Source organism: Misgurnus anguillicaudatus, chromosome 11 (assembly GCF_027580225.2).
Source record: "Misgurnus anguillicaudatus chromosome 11, ASM2758022v2, whole genome shotgun sequence".
Lineage (NCBI taxonomy): Eukaryota > Metazoa > Chordata > Actinopteri > Cypriniformes > Cobitidae > Misgurnus > Misgurnus anguillicaudatus.
Window position 1 is genome coordinate 17,970,686 of NC_073347.2, and position 17,499 is coordinate 17,988,184.

Consider the following 17,499-nt stretch of genomic DNA (forward strand, 5'->3'; position numbering starts at 1 on the left):
ATGATATTGTAATGATACACTATGAAGAACACATGCCTCTTATCAGTCTGTCAAAAAGCAGTGATGGGAGAAATTAAATTACATCCGACCAATTAAACTGGGCACAATACAGTGCACCCAATGAATATTTTTCTGAATTGTAAAGAATTATTATAATTACAATTAGTTACTCATACATAAAAATGCGTTTCGTAATTGCAAAGACATTCAGAGAAGCAGTAAATGGAGATAAATATGGATGATGGGCATTATCGTGCTTATTACTTAACAAGAACATAAATGCACATTTATGAAATGATTTATCTTGCGAGAAGAAAGAGATCACTGTGACAGTATAGTAGACAATGGTCAAATATATTAGCAGTCATTATTTTTTATTTTATTTTTAATAAGTTTGTATTCGTAAATACACTAAAAGGTTGGCTAACAGGCAATTTTGGTCTGTTGTTTTGAATTGTGACCACTAACAAAGAAATCCTCAACAGTATGTGAGTGTGGATGTGAGTCTGTATGTGTTTTGGGTTTAGGCGCAGGGCGGGGTCCTTGTTGGCACAAATCCTTTCAGCTTATCTAATCCTCATGCTTTCTTCAATCTAAACATCAGTCTTAAATCCTGATTCCACCCTTTGTTTTTGTTTGTGGTTTGACAGTGCACTCATGCAATCACATTTTATTTTGTGATGACTTGTAATTTGTTTCCAAACAATGTCCCACCCACATTGCTCATGTCTTCAAAAGACCATCACAGACTAACTGATTGCACTTGTCTCAACATAAAGAAGCATTTAAATATGCAGCAAATTATCACTCTGTCGGAGTCTCATCTAAAATCGAGTGTGAATTCCTCTTCGGGCTATTTTACTAAATAGTCAAATGTGCTCCTAACTGCCAGTGTTCTGATAGGTTGATTAATCTCTTATGTTAATGTGACGCATATACAGCATTTCCCTGTAGTTTGCAAGGCATCATCACATAAATATCAGGAAACAAGGTGACTCATTGCTAATAATATGCTCTATTACTTGATGATAGAAGAACTATATCTACGTTTATCTGAGTATGCATGTACAACATAGAACATGAGTGTTGTTATTTGTCAGTTTCTTCTGAAAACAAACACTCTCTAAAATACATTATTTTTTAGAGTCATATGTGCTATAAGATAATGGCATTACATTTAAACATTTGATAAAAGATTGTATCTAAAGCAACCTACAGTGCATATTTTCTTATATATGACCTCAGTGTTCCTAGCACTATGCATAGAAAACATTTATGGAATATTGATATACGTACCTGCACAAATTTCAGAACAAGAACACCAAAGAGTCTGGAAACTGCCATTTTAAACATTTTATATGATAATTATATTGTTATGGCTTAACTGAAGGAATTATAAAGAGACTAAATGTGATTTTTAGGCATTTACTTTGCCTTTTGTGAAAATTCTATTGGCACATTTTTAGTAATAATTTAGTACTTTTAAAACAGCATGTGTCATGTATTTACAATCGTAATTAAAAAGTATTTACAAAACTACAAACTGAATAATACCATGACTGGTACTTTTATTATTTTATTTTATTTTTTATAGGAGCAGTTCCCTTTCTCACAATCCAGATCAAAAGAGTCGCTCTGCTCTTCGGTCTGCTCCGCGCAGAACACCGCCAATAACTAGAGGATGTCTGAATGCCATTGGTGGATCGAGAGATTCTGGTCCTGCCTACCAACATCTAAAGGAAGTAGACAGCTTAGAGAAAGAGTCAGTAAGAAGGTTAGTTAGAAACATTACAGGCCACCGGCTCAATGAGCTAAATGCTAATAATTTAATGTAATGTTCTGCCTCAATGAATTAAACTTTGTGGACGTAATGGATTACGACTTTGCATTAATGCATTTCTGCACTCAGATAATGTCAGTTATATGCAAAGAGGTGTTATTTTTAGGAACAGCAGTGTCCATTCAAGTCAGTTCTACCAGGTGTCTGCCTCTGTCAGGAACTCTTTGTCTGGTTCTTCTATCCTATGATTTAAAGGGATAGTTCACCCAAAAAATCATTTTTCATGCTAATGTTGTAAACCTGTATGAATTTCTTTTTTCTGATGAACACAAAAGAAAATATTTTGATAAATGATGGTAAGCACACAGCTGATTGTAACCATTGACTGCCATAGTAGGAAAAACAAGTAATATGGAATCCAATGGGTACTGTTAACTGTGTGCTTACCATCATTTATCAAAATATATTCTTTTGTGTTCATCAAAATAAAATAAAAACTTAAAGTTTGCAATTTTTACAAACAATACAAGTTTAGAACAACATGAGGGTAAATTATAACAGAATTGTCATTTTTGGGTGAACTGTCACTTTAAAAGTCAGCCTGCAGTCTTTAAACAACAATTGAAGAGCTCAGATGCAAAAGCGGCTAAAAAACAAAAATTAGATTTTAAGCAAATACTCTCTGCAAATATTATATGTTCACTAAATACTTTCGCTTCAAATCTGCTTTATCCCTACCTAATGCCATTCACAAAAAAGAGTTTGTTGGTGGAATCCGTTAAACGCCACATCAGCAAAGTCCTCTAAAAGCATGGAAGTGAAACACCGTGGATCACATTCAAACTTGCGTCCATTGTGACAAATCAGACTTGAAAACAACCCAAATGTGGCAGCCAAATGCATCACAGCGTCCTCTAATGTGTGGTTCAGTTTCTTAATTTTTACATTTTGACTCATCATTTGCGATTTGTCTAGCATCTTTAGTGATTTTGGCAACTCTTTACTATTTGTTCTCCAAAGAAGTGGATTTTTTAGAAGTGGAGGTTTTTACCTAAAAGCTTGCATGCACTTAGAGGGTTTTGCAGTGAAAGAAATTTGTTAAATACCACAGCTGGCGCTATGTCTAATCCCTTTTTAGATGACGGACTTTGTAAACTGAAAAACTAAGCAGGGGAAGAAGACCCCCAGTTTAAGAATAATGTTAAAAAAAAATTTTATTTTTTTGGATTAAAACCTTATATGTACAAATAGCAGGCTTTTAATTGCTGTAAATGTATTGATATCCTACGTAATCATCGTAATCTCATAAAGTAATTTGCAAATATACAAGAAAAGGTTTGTTCTCTAAAAATACAAACAAGAGATCAAGATTTTACAAACATGCGGAGAGCCGAAGCGTTTCAGCACTCGGGCAGCGCCATGGGATTTTTAAAAAGCGTTACTTAAAATGTTTCTCATCTCATCATATCCACAGGTACAGAGTCATCATATACAATAAATCGTGAGGAAGCATTTAAAAAAACATATGCATTTGTTTAAAGCAAAGCATTTATTTACTTACCAGGCTACAGGTGAAGCAACGCCTTGAACGTGTCATAATTGGTCCTTATTTATGTCCAAGAGACTCAATAATAATCTTTTACATTTCAATCCTTTAATTTTTCGTACTTAAAAGTGTTTTTGTGCTGCTGCGCAATCATGTATGTGATAAGCAAACCCACGTTGTCGTCCCGTTATAGGCGCATATTACTAACACGCTCTTTAAATAAATAAAAAAACACTATTGCGCCATTGACTTTAGACTTTAGACCAGGTTTCTGTGTTCAATGGTGTCTATTTTAAAATAGTCTCTATTGTCTCAAAATAAAACACCTCGTTTTCAGACCAGAACGCCCATGGGAGCAATATTGGGCGCAAATGCATTTGCTATCTAAACAATGTGGCGCTAAATGTGAAAATGTTAATTGCACCATGTTGAAACTAGCAAAAGACACTTGCGTCGCGCATTGCGCCGGGTGTATGATAGAGCCCTAAGAGTTTCCAGCTCGATCTTGAATAGATAAAGCTTTATTTCTTTGTTTCTCCTTTAAGCTGCTGTTTTTTTTTAAGGAAAATAGCAGCGTGTGCGGTTGACCCTTACCCTATGCAGGTGCCCTTGCGTTACAAGTGTTTACATAGGTTTTTAATTAAACACAGAGGAGGCCTTAATGCACAGTATTTACACAGGAGTCACAATTGTGGGAAAGAAATGTAAATATATTGATACTTGATTTGCATGCACAGCAGACTAAAAACAGTGATACTTTGCACTCATTTATGTCATGTGGTGTTTCCTAATCGTTTCACAATACAACACAAAGCTGCACACAGTAAGGGTACACACTTTGTAAATAAGAGAAGTCTGGAAAGATGAACAAAATGTTTTATCCTGCAAAGGAAAGCGAGAGAAAATAGAGCAGTAAATCGCCCAAAATAACATCACTGTCTCTCTTTCTCTAGCGACACTAATTCAACCGCGATACAAACACTTGTGGATGACACTATTATTTGGTGGCACCCTATCTCCCTATTGTTCCCCTGGAGACTCCCGAGATTTGCAATGTGCCAGTGGCAAAGTTGGCTTTGATTATCTTGTGGTAAAATTAATGGCTCTGTATGTCATAAAACCTGTTTTATAATTGCTCCCTAGTTTTTGTGGACTGTTTATGTGTGTAGGCTTTGTCTGTATGCTGACGGTGGGAGCCACATGCGAGCTGATCTGAGCTCTATTATTGAAGTTCTGTGTGCAGGCATGACTCACAGAGACAGTATGGCACTGGGGAGTGCTGCCTTCTTCAGGAGTAGCACAGCTAATAAAACCCATACTGTCATAGCCAATTAAACAGCCAGTGATATATCAATGGAATGGGCAGTCCTGGATGAGACCACGAACCACAAGCTTATCCTGAGCCAGTTAGTGCTTGTTTGCTAGACAGGAAAACCTTTATAGTGCAGAAAGAGCCTTAAAATCTCTAGCAGAGCCTCAATGGGGTCTCAGTACTGACCTATTTCCAGCCTTGCAGGCTGCATAAGAATATTCCTCTGCCGGGGAAACATCCGTTACCATAGAGACGGACTGGGATACAGGACAGGAACAAGGAGAGAGTGGGATGAGACGGGAGAGGAATGACAGAAAAATAGATGGAGAGACCGAGACTGTTTTGCATATGACAGTAGAAAATACAAATATAGGCCTTCTCATTTCGTATGTCACCTGAAATGCATGCTGTTATCTAACTAAAAAGGCTTACACAGGGAACAGATTTTGCACTTTGTTATAGTTCCCAGTATTTTTAGACACAGGAACCTGTCAAACTCCTCTGGATTGTTTTGCATTCCCTCTAGTTGAGCTTTTAAAGTAGGCTATATAGGCAAAATCCACCATTGCATATTCATAGCGGTTGTTGAAGCCACATTGTTGTGTAAACGCATTCAAGGGGGCTTTTAAAATGAGCTTTCTAAAGCTTGTTTACACTGCTCTAAAGTCTGATTTGTTCTCCAGATCTAATCTTTAGGCCTGTCCATACTGAATGTATTTACATACACAATATTACACACGCATGTCTGTTTAGTTTGCGATATCAAATCTGAAGGAAAAATGCTAATTTAAAATCTCATGTAAATGCAGGATTTAAATGTGCATTTCTTGAAATTTGTTTTAACCATCAAATCTGTCATGAACTCTTTTGAAAAAAGCACATAAGCCGCAGAAGCGTTATTGTATTTTGCACATTACTGCACATCTTGTATATAAAATCACTTACTTGTTTGATCATTCAACATTAACACTAAGCTGCAGACGCTACAGCACTTTATGTATGACATTACGGTAACGACGGGTCTCGAATAACGCAAAACTACTTAAAATCTGATTTGACTGTCTGAGGCGCATTTCAAACAAAATTCTAACTTAATTGAATTTAAAGCATGGTTTAATGTCGGATTTCATGAAAATGTGCTGTTCAGACTATGATCGACTAAATGGATTTGCATCTAAAAACTGCGTCTCCAATGTCTGGATTATAGCCTTTCTGCTTTCTGACTATTTGTAAGGTTATTTTACCGGTTATCAGGACCCTTACCTTATCAGCATCCTTCTCTTGCAGCTAGTATTTGCCTATAAAAGAGTTTTCAGTAAGATGGTTTTAAGAAGATCAGTAGGGCTGTGTATTGCCAACAATTTCCTGATACAATACGTATCCCGATACAAGGCCAAGATACGATGCACATAAAGATATACTATTTTGAATTACACTTTTGTTCAGAATTTAGTAACATTATTATTATTATTATTATTATTATTATTATTATTATTATTATTATTATTATTATTATTATTATTATTATTATTATTATCTGTTTATTGTACATTGAATAAGCAGTGTTGTAACAGTTGTGTTTTTCGGGTAACTCGTAGAAATATTTAAAATTAAGTTAATACTTCACTTATGATTTTTCAAAGCAGTTTTACAAAGATAGCCTAGTGCCTTACTCTAGGCATTATATTTGTCTCTCATTTAATTATTCTATATCTATGAATATATGTAGTATCTAGTGCTGGGAAAAGATTAATCGCGATTAATCGCATACAAAATAAAAGTTTATTTTTGCATAATATATGTGTGTGTGCTGTGTGTAATTATTGTGTATATTTAAACACACAAACATACATATATACATTTCAGAAATTTTTTATTTATATATTTAATTTATATAGAATATATAAAAATATAAATATATATATATATATACACATATGTAAATGTTTCTTAAATACATACATGAATGTGTGTGTGTGTGTGTGTGTGTGTGTGTGCGTGCGCGCGTGCGTGCGTGTGTGTGTATTTATATATACATAATAATTACACACAGCACACACTTGTATATTATGCTAAAAATCACTTTTATTTTGTATTCGATTAATCGCGATTAATCTTTTCCCAGCACTAGTATAAACATTCAGTCAGACTTAATACTATTTAATAGAAATCAGATTATTAATATGACAGCTATAGTTTGAAGCAGCTCTTTATCTCTTCTCTAGACGTACACTTTTCACATGCAGCTCTTTTTCGTGTTTCTTCTCAGATGTGTTAGTACTGTTTTATAAGAGAGTGGCTAATAAAAAAACGCACACGCGTGAGAGAGAGAGAATGCCACGCACAAGTTGTGCAGACGCGTGCGCCCACGAGACGCACACGGAAGGTAAAAGTGCCCGCTACTTTTCACTCTACGTACTCCACGAGTCACATGTGTCCTTTCCATATGGATCACAGATCAACAGCATTTCTTCACGCTACTTTCAAAAGGGCATCCGAATAGATACGGAAGGTGCTGTATGGATGCGCGCATCGTCAGGTGTTCATGACAATGTATCGTCGTATCGATATTTTGAACACAGCACTAACCATTACACCTCTTAGCCTAATCATTTCTAAAAAAAAAAAAAAGCCCTGCAGATCTATGATACCACAATGTGATACTATGAGAATTGAAATAGCATTATAAATCATCATTTGCACAGATTGCTATAACACTATGACACTTCCTATAGACAAACCCACAACACATGAAATGTTCTGTTACATCCCGTTATAACAAGCAATCACTTAGCTTATCAGGTGACCTCACTGCAGCATCCACAACTCCAATTTAAATGGCAGGAATTGATCTCTGTTATTTTACAGGGATTTAGATTGCGAGTGTCTTCCTTACACTTATATAAGCAGAGGAGATGAAGGAAGGGTCACAGCGAGACATTCTCAGCGGGAGTTCATTAAAAACAAAGGCATTTCTAACCCCGTTCTCTGACATGAGCGGTCAAGAAAATGTTTACAGTTTTCTGCTGAAATTTCTTTGAGAGTTCGGAAAAATGGAAAGGCTAAATATTGGAAACTTTATCAGCATGGCTCATGAATATTAATTAGATGACATAACATCACCTCTGTCTTATTGCTGAAAGGCAAATGACATGAATCTAAATCTATCCACCTTTAAATATTGCTTTTTGGCTTGATATTTCAGTATCCTGCTGAAACACTCTAGGTTTTTTGTTGTATGTCTTGATGTATAGAAAATTGAATCAGACAATTTCCCTTCATAATTTATAATGATTGAGGCTTAACTCTGACTCTCATTATCAGAAACAGCAGTGCTTGGTTAAATATTGATGTCGTGAAAAAAGTCATTCTTTGTCAGGGATTATGAATTATTACACAAAGATAATGAGTCAAGGGAACATTGCTGATTGCTCATAAATTAAGAGATTAGTTTACCAAAGGCCGTGTTTGGATGGAAATTCAGCTTTTATCCCTTTTAAGTATTTGGCATGCAAATCTTTGAACGTTCACTTAAGAATGACTGCTGTGAGGAGTAGCAAAAGTAGAATTTAAATCCCAGCTGAACTAAATTATGATTATGAGACAAAGTAGCCTTTGGGGATTTAGATAAACTGAAGAAATAAATATCTACAATAATAACATGAGACACATAATGTACCATAATTGATTGATTCAGTTAAAACTTAATAACCTCAACATTTCAACAGCTTTAACGATGTGACAAAATTAAAATATTTAATTTCTTAGAATGTATTCATTACTAATATATGAAACAATCTGTTTAAACCCCTGATGATAGAGTTCAGACATCAGAAAAATATCAGTCTATACTCATGTTCTCTATTTTAGATAAGCTAACTAAACATGTGATAGTCAAAAAAAAATGCTGGGTTATTTTTAACACAACTTTCGGTCAAAAAGGGACTGGCCCAGCAGCTGGGTTGAAATTAACCCAGAATTTTGTTTTATATTTGACCCAACAATGGGTTTAAACAACCCAGCATGGGTTAAATTACATGCTGGGCTCATACCTTTTGACCCTTTTAGAGTGTATGGATGTGACAAGTTTATGTAGGTTTTGTAGGTATTTTGCAAATTAAAATGGACAAACCACAAGCAATAATATCCAACAAATGGAGAAGGGACGGCTCTTCTGGTGTGCATTTATGGGAAACAACGTTATTGGTGTGACAATTATAAAGGCTGCACGTACCTAACTATGGAAAAACCTTAAAAAACTTAGAGACCTTGCATAATGTAATGTATATGAAGTGCAATATTCATAAAATCAAATTGTCTAATCAAAACGTTTTGTTGCTATTTAGTCTGTTATGTGTAAAGCCACGTGTATCCTAATGTACTCTTGACAAAATGTATTTATTTTTTATTTTAAACTGACCAAAACCATTAGATCTCCAATGACATTTGTCTGCACTGCAAAAAAATATTTTCAAGAAAAAAAAATTAGTATTTTTGACTTGTTTTTAGTAAAATTATCTAAAAATTCTTAAATTAAGATGATTTTCTTGATGAGCAAAACGACCCAAGAAAATAAGTTTAGTTTTTAGAGCAAAAATATCAAATTTAAGTGATTTTGTGCATAAAACAAGCAAAATCTGCCAATGGGGTAAGCACATTTTTCTTGAATTTAGTGTTTAAGAAAAATGTTCATTCAAAGGTTCAATGTTCGTTTACCCCGTTGGCAGATTTTTTGCTTGTTTTATGCACAAAATCACTTATATTTGATATTTTTGCTCTAAAAACTAGAAAAAAAACTTTCTTGCGTCATTTTGGCCATCTAGAAAAAGCATCTTAATTGTAGAAATTTTTTGATATTTTTACTTGAAAACAAGACAAAAATACAAAGTAAAATTTTTCTTGAAAGTCATTTTTTGCAGTGTAAAATGAGAATGTCAATCTGCTACCTACTACCAAATAATGTGTGTTCATTGGGTGTGATGTAACTTAAAGGGATAGTTTGGCCAAAAATTATATTAAACCCACGATTCACTCACCCCCAAGCTGTTCGAGATGCACATGTCCATCATTTTTCAGACTAATTTTTTTTTCATGTCTTAGATGTTTCAGTTAATCAAATGTAAATTACATGGTCCACTACTTCAAGTCCAAAAATTGTGCAACCATCCTCCACAAAATAAATCCAAACGGCTCCACGATGATAAACAAAGGCCTTCTGAGGAGTATCAGCGTAGTATACGCACTTTTCTTAGTGACATATGACAAATTCGGGCAGGGGCACAGAACAGCATCACAGAAACCTCCATAAACTGCGTACGCTCTCATCTTGAAAGCGGACGCGACTAAGATGGCGGGGTTACCGGAAGAGAGTTATTTTCGTTTATAAAGTTTTAAATGTGAATAGTTCTACAACAAAACGGCGTGGATTACCCTCAGAAGGCCTTTGTTTATCATCGTGGAGCCATTTGGATTTATTTTGTGAAGGATGGATGCACATTTTTTGGACTTGAAGGAGTGGACCCCGTAACTTTACAATTGATTAACTGAAAGATCTAAAACATTTTCTAAAATAAATGAAAATGTGTTTGTCTGAAAAATGATGGACATATGCATTTCGGACAGCTTGGGGGTTAATAAATCATGGGTTTAATATCATTTTTGGCCGAACTATCCCTTTAAACCTATTGGCTATTAAAAACAAAAAATTTATTCTTTAATATGTTTAAATTGGAAATATATCAACACATGACAAAAAAACTGTGCTCAGACATTATAACAGAGGTACAAATTTTGTCTTTTTGCTGTGATGCCAGGCTAAAATGCATCTATATTTCAGTTTCACTTACATATTGCCAAGAAACTCCATATTTTATTTTCCTCTCTTTGCAGGAACACCTCGGGCCCAGCTAATGATCTACATCAGGATTCCTTTTACAATATGCAAGCCTCACAGTCCTCTAAATCATGGAGCAGCCACTTAGACTACAGGTCTACCCGGAGCCTCAGATCAGGCACCCCTGCTCCCTACCGACCCTGCTCCATACCCATCATCCCCTCTGTCCACTCTTACCAGGACGAGGACTCCTGTATGCAAACAGCACCTACCGATGGCACTTCAGCTCCCCTAGAAAGCACAGCGGATGGCTCTGCCGTCAATCAGCGGCCCACCGTAACGATTTCCAATAAAGCAGCTGGTCGACAGGAGGAAGTGGTCTCTCTGCTAGATGAGGCTCAGGAACAGCTCAGAGCGCTAGCGTACGCCCAGAGGAAACAGGAGGACACTGTTGGCTCCATTCCTCAGGGGGCCAAAGAGACTGTGTGCATCCTTTTAGCAAATGGTGGGGGACACGGGGGAGTGGCTTCTTTTGGCCCCACAGAGACTCAGTTAGTAGGCCCGAGAGACACGCACAAAGATGCCACAAAGCCTGGCCAATGAGAGCATTTGACCGACAGGACTAGCCACAAACATCCCTTGCGTCTTGGGCACGAAGCACCAGGGTGCTCTGCCAAATCGGGATGAATCACTAAAACTAACATTCGATTTCCGAGAACCTGCTGTGCGTATGGGCGACTGACAGTCTTGAACACGTGAAAAGATAATTTATTTATATGCATTTATTTAAGGAGAAACTTCTACTTAGAAAAAGAAACCAAATAGTCTGTCATCTCCATGGTGTTTTAACTGTATAAAATATACATAAATATATATAAATGGATATAAATATATGAATTCAAACTGGTGACCAAGTTCAGAAAAAAAAGGAATATGGGAATACGAAAGGTTCTTTTTTTATTTATCGATCCTCCGGTTTCAAAAACTCTATGTGAGAAAAAGTGCATTTTAAAAAACGAACAAAAAGGAGTTGTTTTTCACTCACCACATATTTAGCCAAGCTAATGTTGTCCAACACACAATCTTGTGTTTTGCACCTGCAGCAGCTGTGTTTACTATCACCATCCCAGTCATTGTCCTCTACCCTGCCAAGGAACATGGCTCCATCTGCCCTAAAAACACAGCAAGCAGATCATGGATTGTAATCAGACAAAACTCCTAAACAATCATTGTGTGCAGGCATGAGGTAACTGATAGTTAAGCACTGCCTCCGAGACCTCCATGGGAAGAAATTGGTATGTCTGACAGTTTGTGGAGCGATCTGCTTTTTCTGTTCTGTGCCTCAGTGACGTTCAATCTGGTTTAATTCATTTCGGTTCGGATGTGTGTAAAGATAAGCTCTGTGAACAGAGCATGTCGTGTTACACACCATCTGAGATGCACAAACAAATCATGAACGGCCCCTCTGAACGGACAGAGGCGAGTCCTGCGCCGGATGTCGGGTCAGGATCAACCGACACAAGGAGCTTCTGTGATTTTTCTTTTGTTTTTACGGAATGAACTGCTGCTTTCGGATGGGAGGGAGGTGGGGGAGCGGTCACATTGAGTCAGTACTCTACCTGCGGATCGGGACGTATTATTTCTGTGAATTAACAACCAAATGTGCTAAGAAAGAAGAATTAACAAATGAACCTATGATTGTTTGTTTGTTTGTTTGTTTGTTTCCAATGTTTGTTTGTTTTTGTTTCTGACCCCTCACTTAACACAGTTGTGCATGTTGATGGTATTCTAAGCAGAGTCAAGCCATGAAGACAGAAAATTCTCGGGTTTGATACTGTAACAACATTTGCTGAATCTGTCACAGTTGTATGCCCATAACGATCTACAAACAAGCCACAAAAAGAGAAAATGGAGCAAAAGATGTGACAATTGACGTGTCTGCTTATTTCAGCCCAAATCCTGGTATATTACCTTTAAAATGAATGGTCTGCCAAGTTTTATAGATCAGTTTTAATAGAATTTTTGATGTATGGTCAAAGATGTGGTCAAGTTTATCCTGCATTTCTATCTTTTTATGTGTTTTTCCTCATCTAACATTTTTAAGACTAAGTAGTTTGGCATCATAAAAATCTATATTTGTCCCCAATGCATCTTGCATTCATCCTTCATCTTCCTGTCCACAAGCAGTCCTAACCCAAGGCGGGTAAAAGTAAAGATGAAGAGTTGTGATGACAAAATGATCATGTAAAAGGGTAAGAGACCTGATCTATCAGGACAAATTTAAATATTAAGATTGAATTTGTATAAAGAACACAGGGAAGAATATATGAGTGGAAGTTTTCCTTTAAAATGAGCTGCATTGACGTTTTATTTGTATTTTTTTTATCCCTTTTGTCATAAGTGTCAGAAAACCAGTCCACTCTCACCAAAATGCGTACAAATAACACGCAGTGTGATTATCATGCAATAGACACGCCAAATTCCGATTTTGCATGCATATGATATGCCAGTCCTTCCCGTTCACTTATATGGCGCATCTTTTTGTGTCGTTTTATTTATTGGTTTTTCATTTGTTTTCTGTTTTTTACCATTGTCGCTTGGGTTTTGGGTTAGAGCAACTTTTTGTAACATAAAATGACATCCAAACCCCGATTTTAACCCCAACTCCAAGCGACCATGATTTAAAAATAGACAAAACATGGAGAAAGCTATATATTGAATTACATCCTAAAGCAAAACCCAAATCTAACCCTAAACCCAAGCGAAAATGGTTAAAAAAAAAGGAGAAACCAAAAAAAACGCATTTGGTGAGAATGGGTTGCAGCACACATGTCAAACTATGTACCCCATCTGTCACTGTACCCTTTCAAGAGTACAGCTTTGCACCTAAAGTGTTGATATTAGTACCTCAGAGGTACATTTTGGTACCAAAGAGCTTATTAGTTTCTCAAAGTTACATATTAGTATCTCATAGGTATATATTGGTACCAAATGTAAACATATCTGTACCTAATGGTATATATATTAGGACCTTTTTAAAGGGGACATATCATGAAAATCTGACTTTTTCCATGTTTAAGTGCTATAATTGTGTCCCCAGTGCTTCTATCAACATAGAAAATGTGAAAAAGATCAACCCAGTAACTTAGTTTTGGTTTCTGCAAGCATGTGAAAAAATAGGTCATTGTAATTTGGCTCCTATTGTGATGTCAGAATAGGATAATACCGCCCCCTTTATCTGCACTATCTAACCACGGCACAGCCATTTAGTGCAGAGAGAAAGAGAGAGAGAGAGAAAATTATTCACAGCACAACTGAGTTTCAATTGCAACAAACCACCATCATTGTAATCAGTGTTTGCACTCCATCTGCTCATTTGCATTTTAAATGACACACCCCAACATGCTGTAATTAATTATCTGTGGGGTATTTTGAGCTTAAACTTCAAAACCATAAACGTAAACAAAAACGTTTTGAGTAGATAAATATCAAAAAGTAGCCCTCCAGATTGTTTTATCCATTGTGGTAGCCCTTGCTCACACAAAGTTTGGATACCCCAGTCCTAGACTATGTTCATAATATAGTTTGGAATGGAGAACTACTTATTACATTATCCAAATAAGGAAATATATTTTAATAACTCTGTAATATCATGTACTCCATTCTTAACTGTATCTAAAAACTGCAATGATTTGTTCTTTGCTTTACTCTGGGTACTCCGGTTTCCTCCCACAGGCCAAAAACATGCAAGTTAGGCAAATTGGAGATGACAAATTGTACCTCCCCCAAATATGGATCAACTTGTCTGAATAACTTGTGTATGGATTAACTGGTTCTCGCCATAAATATAGCCGTAGATGCTGGAATGGCTAAAATAAAGGAAGACGAAGAAGATTTGTTCTTTTGCTATTCAGTTTTCTTTGTTTTTATTTCATGTAAAGCTCCTTTGGAATAATGAATAATTGTGAAAAGCGCTATATAAATAATAATGAATTATATTGATTTGAATATGGTTAAAGTTCATTAACTTTTATTAAAACTTCATAGGTGGAGCAATTAAACTGAACTGATCTATAAACTTCAGACTCATTTATATCCAGGTACCGGCAGCAAATATATAAATTGTCCTACTGTTCTTTTCAGCTACTAATGTGTTTGTTTGAAATTGAAAAGATGTTAAAAAAATTGTTTCATTTGAGCTGGACCATATTTTGTACACTGGTGCTTAAGTGCATTGAAATATGTTTTTGCACAGTAATTACAATGTATGGTACTTTATGCTGTCATTTTGACTTATTGCAGACTGTAAGGTATATGTGACTTAAATAATTGATGAAATAATTACTGAAGACAAGTGCATTGAAGGCAACATCAGCTGCGCAATCGCCAACTGTGCAAAAAGTTGTCACGAGTACAGCTGAATCTTCATGGTTCTTCACATAACAGCCCCTTGACATAAACTTTAATGTGCAATCACAAAATCAAGAAATGAAATTTCTGTTCATTCTTGTATGTGAGAAATTTCATTATTGCCCTTTCAGTTCAAAGATTTATTGTTTTCATTTAATCATTTTTTTATTTTTTCAATAAAGATGAATCTTCAGTGTTGAATAATGCAAGATTGTGTGTTTTGTGGGTTTTTAATGAAATCATAACATAGTAGTCAGCCAAAAACAACAATTTATTTTTTGCAACATGATCTCAAGGAAAGTCATGTTATTATCACAAAAAATGTTATTAATTTATTCGTGTCCATGGCACGAAATTCAGCTTTTTGTGCATTCAGCACAAATGTCTTTATCGTGTCACTCGCACAAATTTCTATAAATAGTTTTTCATGTCCATTGCACAACTTTTCTTTTGTTTCCTTATTTTTTTTCTATTTTTAAATCATTGTGGCTTGGGGTTTGATTTGGGGTCTGGGTTAGGATGTACTTTTATGTATTGGTTTCTGCATGTTTTTCTTCCGCTTTTAAAACTCTTCTCGATTGGAGTTGGGGTTTGGGTTACGATGTCTAAAAATGTAACATAAATGATCCTAACCCCAAGCGACAGTGGTAAGAAAATAGGAAAAAACTAGAAAACAATACATAAAATCAAACGAAACAAAATGAAAAAGAAAGTTGTGCAAAAAACTATTTATAGAAATTCGTGCGAGTGACATGAAAAAGACGTTAGTGCTCAAGACACGAAATAAAGCTGAATTTCGTGCCATGTTATCTTAATAAAAAATAAATTAATAACACGTGTAATAAGACTGTAACACGACTTTCCGTGAGATCAGTCTGGAATTTTTCTATTCCCAAATGTCAATGTAGCTACAAAGCCATTGATACAATACAGATCAAATTTACACTTACATTTAAAGGTGCAGTGTGTCATTTTTAGAAGGATCTTTTGACAGAAATGAAAAATAATATACAAAATTATATTATCAAGGGTGTATAAAGACCTTTCATAATAAACCGTTATGTGCTTATTACCTTAGAACGAGACCTTTTTATTTACATACACCGAGGGTCCCCTTACATGAAAGTCGCCATTTTGTGCCGCCATTTTTTCTACAGAAGCCCTTAAAGGACACTTTTTTTACTAAGTTGTCACTGACGATGACATGTTTGTCTGGTGGCGGCTACCGTAGCTTCAAAAGCGAGGGGTGAGCCGTGGTCTAAGCCGTTGGTGGCAATTCACAACCTCACCACTAGATGCCGCTAAAATTTACACACTGCACCTTTAAGTGGTTTTGAGCTATTTTGTAGATTTTAATTCGTTTTTTTTTTTAAGAATTGTCAGTTTTATTGAAACTAAATACTGTGATTATAATATTGGCTACCCATATTTTCTCTTATTTAAAATATACATTTCTTCTAGCTCTTTGGAAACCTGTAATCACTGTCCTGCTTTAAAAGAGTGCTTTTATTTGTGGTGTTTTTTCTTGTTGCTGTCTCCAACCTCCCCTTTGGCATGAATCCTGACTGTGATCCAGAAATGGTGTCACATTATACCATGGTGGCACATTCTCTGGTAAGATGAGTTTAATTGAGTGGGGGGGCACACAAAATCTGAACCATACCAATCTATCCCTTGCTTCCTCTTTCTCATCATACTGCTATCTCAGCACATTACGAATGAGGTCATAATCCAGAGACAACAGGGAAGAGAAAGACTTTGGATTCATTCGCCACCTGCTGGTAACTGGCATGATGTACATTTCACATGCATATTTTGGTGATAAATATCTGTTTAACAGAGCTGTGATGATCTGCAGATGGAAGGGTTAGGTATGTCTCACTAAAAACATATTGTCCAGATGTCAGTGAGAGAGCTGTGGGAACAGCCTTAACCTGTGGGAATTTAAACAGTAGTGTACACTTGTATTCTAACATTAAAACACTGCAGTCTGTAGTAACAAACTCTGTGTAAAGGGCTAAAAGATGGGACAAAAATGTGCTACTCAACTGAACAAAATTGATCAATGATCTGGATGAGTTGCATAAATAAAACATTTATCCAGTAGGTCACTCAGTACAAGTTGTGCCACACAACAGTGAAGTAGTTTAGTGTCCTTTTTGCTTTTAGAATAGCACTATATATGAGATGTCAGCATAAGCAATGTTTTAAATTAGCAATGCAAAAGATAACAATGTGCTTTTCAGCCCCATCCTCAATATTCCACACATAATGAATTTAAGACTCAAGAATTACTCTACACATTGAAGGAAGGAGATGCACTTTATGTTATCAACCTAACTCAAGGGGAACAACAAGCAGCACTGCAAATAATGCTGTAAACAATCATTTGTTTGATGTCATTCATTTGCATTCATCTAACAGTGTACTATATGCAAGGAAACTATACAGCATCCAAATTAAAGGATCAAGGTGGACTCCTTAAAGGAATGAACATATTTATTTTATATTTTTTTATTCACATTAAAAATTCAGGATGTAGTGCCATAAGCCAAATCTTATGTTTTACCTTTGGCAGATACTCACATGGCATTATTTATGTGATTGGGTCAAAAACT

General features: G+C 35.8%; 1 protein-coding gene across 3 annotated transcripts in view; it reads left to right on the forward strand.

Moving 5' to 3' along the window:
* nrg3a (neuregulin 3a) overlaps positions 1–13,866 on the forward strand; it is a 366,558-nt gene extending 352,692 nt beyond the window's left edge. For 2 of the 3 annotated variants that reach the window (XM_055170877.2, XM_055170878.2), the window contains 2 exons: positions 1,595–1,774; positions 10,528–13,866. In XM_055170877.2, the coding sequence (XP_055026852.2) occupies positions 1,595–1,774; positions 10,528–11,074 (727 nt within the window). In that variant the 3' untranslated portion in view covers positions 11,075–13,866. The remainder of the gene's footprint in view (positions 1–1,594; positions 1,775–10,527) is intronic. The other variant, XM_055170879.2, reaches the window with a different exon arrangement.
* Positions 13,867–17,499: the final 3,633 nt, after the last annotated feature.